Raw genomic sequence first — 13,294 nt, 5'->3', positions numbered from 1 at the left:
TGGGGTTTCACCATGTTGGCATGGATGTTCTTGATCTCTTGATCTCGTGATCTGCCCATCTCGGCCTCCCACAGTGCTGGGATCAGGCGTGAGCCACTGTGTCCAGCCAGCAAAGTCATTTAAGGCAATGAACATTTTGTCCAGATAAAATCATTCAAAGTTCAACAGAAGCGAAAACAAATTCAAAATGGCAGGTTGAACACATGAATTTATCTCCACTCCTTCTAGAAACTCCATTAAGTTATTATTAATAAATATATACTACTGGCCGGGCGTGGTGGCTGATGCCTGTAATCCCAACACTTTGGGAGGCCGAGGCAGGCAGATCACTTGAGGTCATAAGTTTGAGACCATCCTGGCCAACATGGTAAAACCCTGTCTCTACAAAAATTCAAAAATTAGCCATGCATGGTGGTATGTAGCTATAATCCCAGCTACTCAAGAGGCTGAGGCAGGAGAATCGCTTGAACCTGGGAGGCGGAGGTTGCAGTGAGCCAAGACTGCGCTACTGCCCTTCAGCCTGGACAACAGAGCAAGACTCTGTCTCAAAAAAAGAAAAAAAAATACACACACACACACACTACTGAGCATTTACTACATGATTATTTGAAGTACATTAACTAATTGAATCCTCAGCACTCAAGTAGGTGGTGATGTGCATTTTACAGACGAGACAGAGAATCACCAGTGTTTAAGGAAGCTGCTCATTTTCACAGCTAACAAGTGGCAGACCCAGAACTCAAACGTAGGCAGTGTGGCTGCAGAGTCTGTGTGATACTGCCTTTCGGACTGATGATCAAGGAACAGCAAAGCTCTGAAGGAAAAAGATGCAGAGAGAGACAGCACATTAGAAGGGTCAACAAAATTTTAGAAGAAGAAGACAAATGAGTAGTAACTGACTTAGAGGATACTGAGTGTTGCGGATGGCAAGCCACTGAAGAATCCCCTCCAAAATGGAACCACTGGAGGTACCAGTTTCCTCTGAAGTTGTGAGCAAGAAGAAGGGCCGAAATCAGGAAGTACTGGTCCCCCTCCCCAGACAAGCAACTGCAGAAGACTGGAGGTTTACTCTTCAGACAGGATGAACAAGAGCCTCTGGACCTGGGTAACCAGGGCACCACAGAAGACAAGGAAGTGGTACCATTTAGGGGGATTAAGTGAAAGTCTGCATACAGAAGGGAGAACCTCCAGACCTCTCCTACCATAAGGCTCCCAAAATAACAGCCAGGCTTATACCACCTAGGAAGAAGCCTGGAGGAAGATCTACGGACTTTGAACACATCCCACAGAAAACGACAGGTCCATCACCCTACAATCATGGCTCTCAGAACGTGGTCCCAGACTAACAGTAGCATCACAGGGGAACCTGTCAGAAATATGAGTTTTCAGATCCATGCCAGACCTAATGAATCAGAAATTCTGGGTGAGGTCCAACAACCAGCGTTTTAACAAGGCCACCAGGTGATTCTGACGTCCACTGAAGTTTAAGAACCACTGCCTGACAGGGAGGCCCACCAGTCAAGAAAACATCTCACACCCAAAAGCTTCCAACCAGTTTTTCAGTGTCTGTTTACTTGAAAAACACTGTGGAGTCACCAGAAAACTGAAGGAAGACTTTGACAAGAAAGAGAGACAAAATAGATTTCCCAGGACAGCTCTGGTGGCAAGTAGTGAAATGTGCAGAGCCTGGTTCGCATGCTCTTTCCCCGGTCCCACCATTATATTGCTACAGAGCTACTCCTTGGGCTCTACAATAAAGTTTTCAAAATCAGTGAAGTAAATGCTCTCTACAGTCCCGTCCAGCTCTAGCCCATGCGTTTATACTAGTCCTTCCCACTGAAGGCTTTTTATTAAAGAGAGAAAAAAATAAATATACTGGTCCTTATGTTCTAGATCCCTGAAGCTAACACAGCAATTCGGGCTGACCGTCTCAGTTGAAACTACGTCTGATTCTTTTTTTTTTTTTTGAGACAGGGTCTCACTCTGTTGCCCAGGCTGGAGTGCAGTGGCACGATCTCGGCTCACTGCAGCCTCTGCCTCCCAGGCTCAAGTGATCCTCCCACCTCAGCCTCCTGAGCAGCTAAGAAAGACTAAAGGTACACACCACTACAGCTAATTTTTTGTAGAGATGGGGTTTCACCATGTTGCCCAAGCTGGTCTCAAACTCCTGAGTTCAATGCAATCCACCTGCCTCGGCCTCCCAAAGTGCTGGGATTACAGGCGTGAGCCACTGCACCCAGCCATGTCTGATAATTTACTTGTCCCTTTGAATGAATAAGCAATATTCTGCTAAAAGATTACCATATTCAGTATCTGCATTAAATGTACTATTAATACTTTATGTAGAAGTATCTGTGACCATCCCACGCTGCCACGCCCTTTTTGATTCCCCGTGTCTTATAAGATTCCCCTGGTTCACCCTTACAGCCTAAATCTTTTTTTTTTTTCCCCAATAGAGACGGGGTTTTGCCATGTTGCCCAGGCTGGTCTCAAACTCCTGGGTTCAAGCGATCCACTCGCCTTGGCCTTCCAAAGTGCTGGGATAATAGGCGTGAGCCACGGTGCCCAGCCTACAGCCTAAATTTTAATCTAGAAATTCACACCTATTACTGCTTTTCACTAGTCTCTATTTACACCAAGTGTTGCTGCCAAAACCGGATCATTTTTCTGCTTACAAGTTTCTAGTGGCCTTAACATCTTCTACCATGTAATCACTGTGGACAAAAACTTCTAATTTACTTTTACTTCCTCTGCTTCCTTTAGTCTAGCTCATTTTTTCTCAATTCTCTTGGTTCCTCTTTCCCATATGAGAAGATCTCACGCCTTCTCAGATCACTTCACTCCTCTCCTGGAAATACAACCTCCTTCAGGAGGGGTTTAGAATGATGAAAAGGGCCGGGCTTGGTGGCTCACGCCTGTAATCCCAGCACTTTGGGAGGCTGAGGTGGGCGGATCACGAGGTCAGGAGCAGTCTGGCTAACGTAGTGAAACCCTGTCTCTACTAAAAACACACACAAAAATTAGCCGGGCGTGGTGGCGGGCGCCTGTAGTCCCAGCTACTTGGGAGGCTAAGGCAGGAGACTGGCTTGAAGCCAGGAGGTGGAGGTTGCAGTGAGCCAAGATCATGCCACTGCACTCCAGCCTGTGCCACACAGCGAGACTCTGCCTCAAAAAAATAAAAATAAAAACAAAAAACCGAGGCTTACAGAGATTAAGTAACTTGCTCAAGGTTACAACTAGGATTTTAATCCAAATCCTTCTGCTTTCAAAGCCATACTCAACCATCCTACTCTACCATCTCCAGAGGTCTGACTCAACTATGTTGCAGAAGAAAAGTTTCCTTAACCATGTAGAAAATAAGAAGAGCAGGCTGGGCGCGGTGACTCACGCGTGTAATTCTAGCACTTTGGGAGGCCGAGACAGGCAGACTGCTGAAGCTCAGGAGTTCGAGACCAGCCTGAGCAACATGGTGAAACCCCGTCTCTACTAAAAATAGAAAAAATTAGCCAGGGGTAGTGGTGCGTGCCTGTAGTCCCAGCTGCTGGGGAGGCTGAGATAGGAGAATCGCTTGAACCCAGGAGAGAGAGTTTCAGTGAGCCGAGATAGCACCACTGCACTCCAGCCTGGGCAACAGAACGAGACTCCGTCTCAAAAAAAAGAAAAAAGAAAAAAGAAAACAAGAGCAAAAGGATCTCTGCATAGTTTTATTTTTTCTTTTATTTATTTATTTGTGTGTGTGTGTGTGTGAGAGAGAGAGAGAAATAGGAGAAATAGGATCTTGCTCTGTGTGTGTGTGTGTGTGTGTGTGTGTGTGTGTGTGTGTGAGAGAGAGAGAGAGAGAGAGAAATAGGAGAAATAGGATCTTGCTGTGTTGTCCAGGCTGGAGTGCAGTGGTGCGATTACAACTCACTGCAGGCTTGACCTCCTAGGCTCAAGCGATCCTCCCACCTCACCCTCCTGAGTAGCTGGGACTACGGGCACAGGCTACCATGCCCAGACAATTTTTTATTATTTGTAGAGACAGGGTCTCCCTACATAGCCCAGGCTGGTCTCCAATTCCCCCATTCAAGTGATCCTCTCGCCTCTCAAAGTGCTGGGATTACAGGTGTGAGCCACCATGCCTGCCCTGTTTGTTTTTTAAACAGGGATCACGCACAGATGCTGAGAGCTTTCCAGCTAAAGCCCAACAGGGAGCCCCACTCATCATCTCCCCAACCGGACGTCTCCACATGGTTCGGTGGCTTGGCCAGGCAGCAGCACAGCATGCCTCTTCCACACGAAAAGACCCAGGCACAGGAGGGAGGCTGGCTCTAGCTACCAGAATGCTGGTGGAGAACAGGTGGTTAAGATATCTTTCCCTCTTAATATCAGTCAGCATCCCTCTCCCCACGCGGCCAGCAGGCCCAGCCCCGGGGACCTTTGTGGTGGTGAGTGGTGCCTTCCAGTATGGGGCAGGGTGGCTTCCCACCTCAAAAAATTTCCAGATAAGATTTTAAAAGCTCTTAAGAGACAAAGTAGTAATTCAACAATTAAGGGCAATGATTCCTAAGGAGAAGCCTTCTCTTCTAGAACAGCACAGCCAAGTTCGACAGGCACAAAGAAATATCTGTAGTGACAAGAGAGGGTGCTTCAGTGGTGCCCATCAGCATGTGGGGCCGGCCACCGCCCCTGCCTCCATAGAAGGTAAGTCCATTTTCTCTTGTCTGCATGACAGAAAAAGGAGGCTGTCACCCCAATGTCTCCCACTCCAAGGGCCTAAGCGGCGCACCTCTCAACCTTTCCTTTCAAGGGCTGAAAGGTTGTCCTCTTCCTCTCCCCACTCGGCCCCGATCCCCTTTTGCTCGGCACCTCTCTCCCCACTACTCGGCCCCCCTCACACCTCTTTCTCCCCACCCCTCTCCCTGCTAGACCTCTCTTTCTCTGTCCCCCGCCCCTTTTTACTCCCCGCTCGACCCCTTTTCCCTCAGCCCGCTGCCGCCCAGTCCGAGGTACCTTGAGGGTCACGTCGCACAGCTTGCCCTGCCGCCGGATCTCCTCCATGACGCCGTAGCCGCGACTAGGCAACTCAGACACGGAGAAGTGCACCAGATCCTCCAGCTCCTCCGCGCCGTCCTCCACCATCTTCCCCGGCCGCTGCAACTGCGCAGGCCTCGCCGGCCGGCTAGACACTAACCAGGGCGGGGCGATAGCGCACGCCGACAGCCGCTCGGAGCGCGGAGCAGCAATCGGACGGGCCTCCGCGGCCGCCGTAGTTGAATCTCCTCGGCGCCGGAAGCCCCGCCACCCCGCTTCCTGGTTCATGTGCGGCCTTCGTTCCCTCGCTATCTCGACCTTGACTTCGCATGTGCATCCGCCGAAGTCTTTCTAGATCAATTGGCCCCATCTCTCGTCTTCCCGATTCGGCCATGACCTCACCCGTATCCTCGACGTAGGACCTCGGACTTCATTTCCGCCACCCCGACACTTCCGGAATCCCCGGAAGCGACCCGTTGCCATGGCGACTGTGTACACAGCCAGGCAGCCCCGAGTGGGGAGTGCAGGTGGTTTCGGTTGCGGCAGTCGCGTCCCAGGAGCGTCGCTGCCTGGTGAACGGTGAGCAGGGGCTGCTCGCCGGTGGGAGTGGGGAGACGGGAAAAGGGTGTGCGCCCGGACTGCTGAAAGTGGCTGGGGTCCAAAAACCGCTTTATCTGGGGGTTCCCAGCTGGGTCGCTCATCTCTGAAACCCAGGCGAAGGAGGGCTCGACGTCGCGGGAGTCCTTTCAACCTGACCGCGGCTTACGGTCTTCGGAGCTAATGTTCATTGGTCCCACAAAGGGGTCCCACGTCGCGTCCAGGACATAGAGGCCGTGAGGCAGGGAGCCAGAGGTCGTCTGGACTCTTCCGTACTAGTCAGTTTTCGAACTAGAGGGGGCTTTGGGATCACCAGTCGGAGCCCTTCGTGTTACAGGTGAGGAAACCTCTCCAGAGAGGGACCGGAATGGATCCAAAGCCCACTGCCGCCCAGGCTCCACGCGGGGGTCCGGCACATTGGGTGAGAAAAAGGAGAAAGTCTAGTTTTGCCTGCATCCTAGTCTTGTTCAGCCAAGGCCAGGTGCAGTTGGACCCAGTGTTTTGGATTCGGGTGTTGCTGCTGCCGCTACAGGTAGCTATGAGGGTTCCCCATGACAGCCCCTCATCTGGACGGGAGCACTGGAAGATAGGGACCCACCTGGTGCCTTCCACCCCACCAAAAGCTCCCTTTCCTCTTGTCGAGTCTTCATGGCTGCTTGTTGCCAATTCTGTTCATTCCCACTAAAGACAAATGAGGAAACCTCGAGCGCCTTAACACAGAAGTCTCCTGATGGCCACTCAGAGGCTTGCTTTGTTATACCAGAAATATCAAAGGGTGGTTCCCCAAGGAGAGACATTCCCCACAAGGTCCTGAGGGAGAAAGGGAGGGGGCCGGGCGCCGTGGCTCACGCCTGTAATCCCACCACTTTGGGAGGCTGAGGTGAGCGGATTGCTTGAGCTCAGGAGTTCAAGACCAGCCTGGGCAACATGGCGAAACCCTGTCTCTACGAAAAATACAAAAATTACCCGGGCGTGGTGGTGCACGCCTGTAGTCCTAGCTACTTGCGGGGCTGAGGTGGGAGGATCACTTGAACCCAGGATGTGGAGGCTACGGTGAACCGAGATTGTTTCACTGCACTCCAGCCTAGGTGACAGAGTGAGACCCTGTCACAAAAACAAACAAAAAACAAAAACAAAAAAAGTGTGTGGTGAGGTGCTGGATGTGGATTTTTGCACCTGGAAACCAAGTGTCCTCCTGGAAGGGCTGTGGGCTTTGGTTGGAGTTGTCATGGAAGGGGAGTGACATCATATGCCCCTTGGGACTCTCTCAGTAGTGACTGAAGATAGACCCACATATGAAGATTCAGCTGCCCTCTGACTTCCAGCCATTACCATCACCAACCACCGCCATTTCCTGAACACCTACTCTGTGCTGGGCTCTGCCCTGGACATTGTGAGGGGATTCAAAAGAGACAAAAAGCACAATCCTTGCCTTCAAGCAGCTTGTAATTTAATTTTGGGAACTGAAACCCACTCAAATGAAGCGACCTAAGAATGGTAACAAGCAGTATTTCAGTAAGTGCAAGATGGCATGGGGTCCCTAAATGTTTGGGTGTTAAAGGGCTGCTGAGTAGCAGGCTCACAAGACGGGTGTGCAAAGGAAGACTTATTGCAGGTGGATATGGCTCCTGGCCTGCTTGGAGCCATGGTGTCAGCATGGGGAGGGCCTTGGGAAGCATACATGGGGTGACTGTGTGTGCATGTGCATGTTGGCAAATAGCAGGGCAGAGAAGGGCCAGGCTCTGGAGGGAGAGTGATGCTTTTGCTTATTTGTTTTGTTTTGTTGAGACAGTCTCACGCTGTTGTCCAGGCTGGAGAGCAGTGGTGTGCCATCACTGCTCAAGTGATCCTCCTGCCTCAGCCTCCTGGGAAATTGGGACCACACGCGTGCACCACCACACTTGGCAAATTTTTAAAATTTTTTGTAGAGACAAGGTCTTGCTGTGTTACCCATGCTGGTTCCTAATTCCTGGCCTCAAGCGATCCTCCCACATTGGCCTCCCAAAGGCTGGGATTACAGGCGTGAGCCACCATGCCCAGCTGAGATTGATGCTCTGAACTGGCCTGTGCTACTCTTGTGCAGGGGCTTCAGGGAGGGAGGCCTGGGCACCTGCTCCTAGAGCTCCCCTGCTTCTTCATGGTCCCTTTCAGAGCATACCCTGGATGGCATCTGAATTTCCCTGGGCAGGAGAATGGGCCCTTGGATGTGAAGAGTGGTTCCCCGGTTCCCCAAGCTTTAGAAATTGAGTGTGAGGCTGAGGTGGGTGGATTGCTTGAACCCAGGAGTTTGAGACCAGCCTGGGCAACATGTTGAAACCCCATCTCTACAAAAATGCAAAACGTTAGCCGGGTATGGTGACACACACCTGTCCTACCACTACTCTGGAGGTTGCTTGAGCCTGGGAGACAGGCTGCAGTGAGCTGAAATCACACCAGTGCACTCCACCCTGAGAGAGAGATCAAGACTCTGTCTGAAATAAATGTCTCAAAAATAATAAATAAATAAAATCTGGAATAACTTTTGTCAGGTAACACCCATTGGACCTCTCTTAGATAATTTTATATAAAATGATCCGCTGAGGCGGGCAGATCACGAGGTCAGGAGATCGAGACCATCCTGGCTAACACGGTGAAACCCCATCTCTACTAAAAATACAGAAAAATTAGCGGGGCTTGGTGGCAGGCGCCTGTAGTCCCAGCTACTTGGGAGGCTGAGGCAGGAGAATGGCGTGAACCTGGGGGGCGGAGCTTGCAGTGAGCTGAGATGGCGCCACTGCGCTCCAACCTGGGTGATAGAGCGAGACTCTGCCTCAAAAAAAATAAAATAAAATAAAATATTACCATTATTTTAATGTACTTTTTAAAAAAGCAAGATAATCTAATTAAAAGTAGTCCCTGTTATACATGAGGGGTTTTTATGGTTAACATCTTAAAAGTTACTTAGATTTTTTTATTTATTTATTTTTTTTGAGACTGAGCTTGCTCTGTCACCCAGGCTGGAGTGCAGTGGCATGACATTGGCTCACTGCAACCTCCACACTCCAGATTCAAGCAATTCTCCTGTCTCAGTCTCCTGAGTAGCTGAGATTACAGGCGCTTGCCACTACACCCAGCTAATGTTTGTATTTTTTTTTAGTGGAAACAGGGTTTCGTCATGTTGGCCAGGCTGGTCTTGAACTCCTAACCTCAGGTAATCTGCCATCCTCAGCCTCCCAAAGTGCTGGGATTACAGGCAAGAGCCAACACACTTGGCCCACGTTAGTTTTTTTTTTTTGAGATATGGTCTCACTCTGTCACCTAGGCTGGAGTGCAGTGGTATGATCAAAGCTAACTGCAGCCTCAGCTTCCCCAGGCTCAAGTGATTCTCCCACCTCAGCCTCCTGAGTAGCTGGGACTATAGGCATGCACCACCATGCCTGGTAATTTATTTATTTTATTTATTTATTCATTTATTTATTTTTTGGAGATGGAGTCCCTCTCTGTCGCCCAGGCTGAAGTGCAATGGCGCAATCTCAGCTCACTACACCCTCCACGTCCCAGTTTCAAGCGATTCTCCTGCCTCAGCCTTCTGAGTAGCTGGGATTACAGGCGTCTGCCACCACAACTAGCTAATTTTTGTATTTTTAGTAGAGATGGCATTTCACCATGTTGGCCAGGCTGGTCTTGAACTCCTGACCTCAGGTAATCCACCTGCCTCGGCCTCCCAAAGTGCTGGGATTACAGGTCTGAGCCACCGCACCTGGCTACCTGGCTAATTTTTGTATTCTTTGTAGAGATGGGTTTTCGCCATGTTGCCCAGGCTGGTTTCAAACTCCTGGCCTCAAGGGATCTGCCCACCTCGGCCTCCCAAAGTGCTAAGATTATGGTATGAGCCATTGCACCCAGCCAAAAGTTAGTTTTTTTTTAAAGCCAAGCCATGTGCCTGTAGTCTCAGCTACTTGGAAGGTTGAGATGGGAGAATCACTTGAGCTCAGAAGTTAAAGGCTAGCCTAGACAACATAAAGAAACCCTTGTCTCCAAAAATAAAACAATGAAATAAATGTTAATTTTTAAAAAAATATTGAACATCGGCTGGGTATGCCTGTAATCCCAGCACTTTGGAAGTCTAAGATAGGAGGATCACTTGAGGCTAGGAGTTCAAGACCAGCCTAGGCAACATAGTAAGACGCCATCTCTGCAAAAAAAATGTAAGAAAACTAGCCAGGCACAGTGGTACACACCTGTAGTCCCAGCTACTGGGGAGGCTGAGGCAGGAGGATCACTTAAGCCTGGGAGGTCAAGGCTGCATTGAGCCATGATAGCACCACTGCACTCCAACCTGGGTGACAGGGTGAGACTCTGTCTCAAAAAAAAAAAATGTATGTATATATGTCCTATGTCTTCCTTTATTTATACTACTATATATGTGTATATGCACACGCATACACACACACACACACACTGAAAGAAAATGATGAGAATATAGTTAGGTTTTAGGAGAGCAAGAGGAGGTAGGGGACTGTCTGTGATATTTTTTCTCAATATGGTAATAAGAGAAGAAAGTTTATTATGGACTAAATATACGTCTGGGTCATCTATTTCTGATGTAGTTAGTCTATTGGAGAAGAGGATGCTGTATCTGAAGCAAGATAAGTTAATGAAAAGAAAATTAGTTTTAATGTATTTCATAGTAAGTATTTTAGAAGAAAATATAATAAATGAAGGAAAGCATAAGTGGACTCATCATCTTAGTTGCAGAACATTTCTAGAAATGACATCTAAGATTAGACCACTAAAGGAAGCATTCTTTTTACTTTGTATTTCAGTCTCTCTGGGGTCATTGGTGGAAAATGGCAAAGCAGTCTGTGAAGCAGAAAGTGTGTGTATTTGTTGAGCAGTGTCTTGTGGGTAGAACACTGAAATGCTGAGGGGTGAAAAGGAAAACTGGCTTTCAGGGAGAGAGGGAAAAATGGACTGCTCGTCACTCTTTTCTGATCTTCTTAATGAATGACCCCTCTCCTCTACTTGTTATTTGATAATGACTACTCAAAATTTCATTGTTCCCTTCTTTTTAGCTAGAATGGGTACTAGGAAAAAAGTTCATGCATTTGTCCGTGTCAAACCCACTGATGACTTTGCTCATGAAATGATCAGATACGGAGATGACAAAAGAGTAAGTGCGATGTGTTTGCCTTCACCTGACTGGGCCTCTCTGTCCCACCTTGCTATAGTGTGACCGTATTTCCAAGCAACCTTTGAAGGACCAAGACAGAATTGGACAGGATCCAATGGACTCTAGAGCCCATCAAATCCAAACCACCCCCTCACAACACTGCTAATGAAGAAATTAATAAAATCCCATCTTTAATTGTCTTTTAATAATTTTACCTTTAATAAATTAATGTTTACCTTTACCCTCGTATCTGACACAGAAGAATTGACATTTGTTCACATTCATAAAGCTTTCTAATGATTGATCTGTCATTGTATAATCTCCCATGGGGTGCAGTAAGAATATCTTGAGTTCATTACTGTTTAGCTTATCAAAACAGCTGGAGAAATACTTATCAAGAGAAGTGGAAAGATATATCCGTCCCTATATCCTCACCCTGAGAATGCTTCTGAAGGCTTAGGACAGTGTGAGAGTGTTAGATATTTTCATTCAGCAAACAATTATGGGCCTACTCTGGGCAGCATTGAGACATTCTTCAAAGGAAAAATTCAAGGGCAAACTGCCCAAGCCTCGCAGGTCCTAGCGGTCAGAAAAGAGCTCACATGCAGCCCTATCAAATGTGTCCTGCTGGACATGGTTTTCAGCGAACACAGAAGCACAGAGCATTTAATGTGTGAGTGGACCAAGTCTTTCTTTCTTTCTTTCTTTTTTTTTTTTTTTGAGACAGAGTCCCACTCTGTTGCCCAGGCTGGAGTACAGTGGCACGATCTTGGCTCACTGCAACCTCCGCCTCCCAGGTTCAAGCGATCGTCCTGCCTCAGCCCTGCTAGTAGCTGGGATTACAGGCACGTGCCACCATGCCTGGCTAATTTTTGTATTTTTAGTAGAGACGGGGTTTTGCCATGTTGGCCAGGCTGGTCTGGAACTCCTGACCTCGGGTGATCCACCTGCCACGGCCTCCCAAAGTGCTGGGATTACAGGCGTGAGCCACCATGCCCGGCCAAGTCTGTCTTTCTTCATCTTAATTTTTCTCTCTGTAGCCAGGTATAGCTCCTGCATTAGGGCAGTCAGTGTAAGATTTCAGCAAGAGTCTTTACATCGGAAGTTCTCATCAAGAAGATTGGAAGCTACCACTGACCTTACCCAGTATGTCCCTAAGCCAGCTGCTACCACAATGGCTTACTATGAAGGGGCATGCATCTAAAAATCTGCTGATGACACCCTCAATTTACTCTTAATTCCTATGTCTGAGAAGTCCGTAGCCTTCTCTGTGGCTTTCATTTCATCATCACTCACTTTGGCTCATAGCGTGTGTGTGGAAGTAGATGTTCACCATAATGCAGAGCTGAGGGAGGCCTCACTGCCAGCAACCAGAGCAATGAGGCTGGAGCCCAGGCCTCTGTTACCAGGCTCACTATTCCCTCTGGCATAATTCAAGGCCTCCCTATGCTTATGGAATCTATCTAAAACTTGTTTAATAAGAACATGATAAATTTGACCTCATATCATAGGTGGGGAAACAAAGACAGCACCATGTGAACTAGGGTTAGAGGTGCTAAAACTAGGAAGTGCTCCACTCTCCTGATCTTTCCATCTCCCTGCAGGAACTCTCTTCTCCCATCCCAAAGAATTCATCTGGAATATCAGCCCCTACGTGGGAGTCCCCATTCATCCTACAGTTCATTTCCTCTGTTCCCTCCAGATTAGGCCTCAGCTATCAGTGATTTTTTTTATACCCATTTTTGAACAAATAACATTTTTTTTTCTCACTCTTTTTTCCTAGAGCATTGATATTCACTTAAAAAAAGACATTCGGAGAGGAGTTGTCAATAACCAACAGACAGACTGGTCGTTTAAGTTGGATGGAGTTCTTCACGATGCCTCCCAGGACTTGATTTATGAGACAGTTGCAAAGGATGTGGTTTCTCAGGCCCTCGATGGCTATAATGGTAACTTAATTAATTAACTGTTGTCTTATGTAAGAACCTGAAGAGTAAGAGATGCAAATATTTTATGGTGAATAAAATAAAAGCTCACTTACTATCATTTGTATGTTTGTCTGTCTCCATGTTCTTACGTTGCAAAACTTACTGTTTGCTTGTTGACATTGTGGGCATGGCTTGATCCAATGTCCTGGGATTCTACCTTCATAGGAAAATTAAAAGACTGTGGCTCTCTATAGGTCACAGGGGTTCAATTATCCTGTTTCAAATCTCTCAAGTATTAGTTTTGAAGATGCGTCTTTATGACAAATTTGATGGAGTCCAAACATTTGTCTTCCTGCTAGGAGCTATTTTCATGTATTCTACCAACACAATCAATGTACAGTTGATATTCTAGTATAGGATTGTATAAAAGAATATGTCACAGTTTGTAGACTTTGCCATCTGGTGGCTGCTGACTAGGATGTTCCCTGTTTTGCAAGTTTAGGTTTTATATTTAAAAGTGCATTGAGTGTAGATGCTGTAATTTATCCTGAATGTGATACGTAGGTGTGGTCCCCACTGACTTAAGGAGATTCTCTTTTGGTTT

At 47.6% G+C, this 13,294-nt stretch overlaps 2 protein-coding genes across 17 annotated transcripts in view; one reads left to right on the top strand and one right to left on the bottom strand.

The window, feature by feature from the left end:
• Nucleotides 1-5,301, bottom strand: part of KLHL18 (kelch like family member 18) — a 64,057-nt gene extending 58,756 nt beyond the window's left edge. For all 4 annotated transcript variants that reach the window (XM_034956316.3, XM_008971785.5, XM_034956317.3 and 1 more), the window contains exon 1: nt 4,993-5,301. In XM_034956316.3, the coding sequence (XP_034812207.1) occupies nt 4,993-5,301 (309 nt within the window). The remainder of the gene's footprint in view (nt 1-4,992) is intronic.
• Nucleotides 5,302-5,453: 152 nt separating this feature from the next.
• The window catches only part of KIF9 (kinesin family member 9), a 53,434-nt gene continuing 45,593 nt past the window's right edge, over nt 5,454-13,294 (top strand). For 6 of the 13 annotated variants that reach the window (XR_010111423.1, XM_034956311.3, XM_063602294.1 and 3 more), the window contains exons 1-3: nt 5,474-5,592; nt 10,669-10,762; nt 12,546-12,711. Coding sequence is in view for 11 of the 13 variants with exons in the window: in XM_034956311.3 (XP_034812202.2) it covers nt 5,495-5,592; nt 10,669-10,762; nt 12,546-12,711 (358 nt within the window). In the remaining 2 variants the exon portion in view is untranslated. Of the gene's footprint in view, nt 5,593-5,814; nt 5,948-5,985; nt 7,126-10,664; nt 10,763-12,545; nt 12,712-13,294 lie in introns of those variants that run through there. The other 7 variants (XM_008971780.4, XM_034956312.2, XM_003818437.4 and 4 more) reach the window with 4 other exon arrangements.

This window comes from Pan paniscus, chromosome 2, assembly GCF_029289425.2.
Source record: "Pan paniscus chromosome 2, NHGRI_mPanPan1-v2.0_pri, whole genome shotgun sequence".
Classification (NCBI taxonomy): Eukaryota; Metazoa; Chordata; class Mammalia; order Primates; family Hominidae; genus Pan; species Pan paniscus.
The sequence above is the reverse complement of the archived record's forward strand: the minus strand, read 5'-3'. Positions and strand labels throughout refer to the sequence as shown.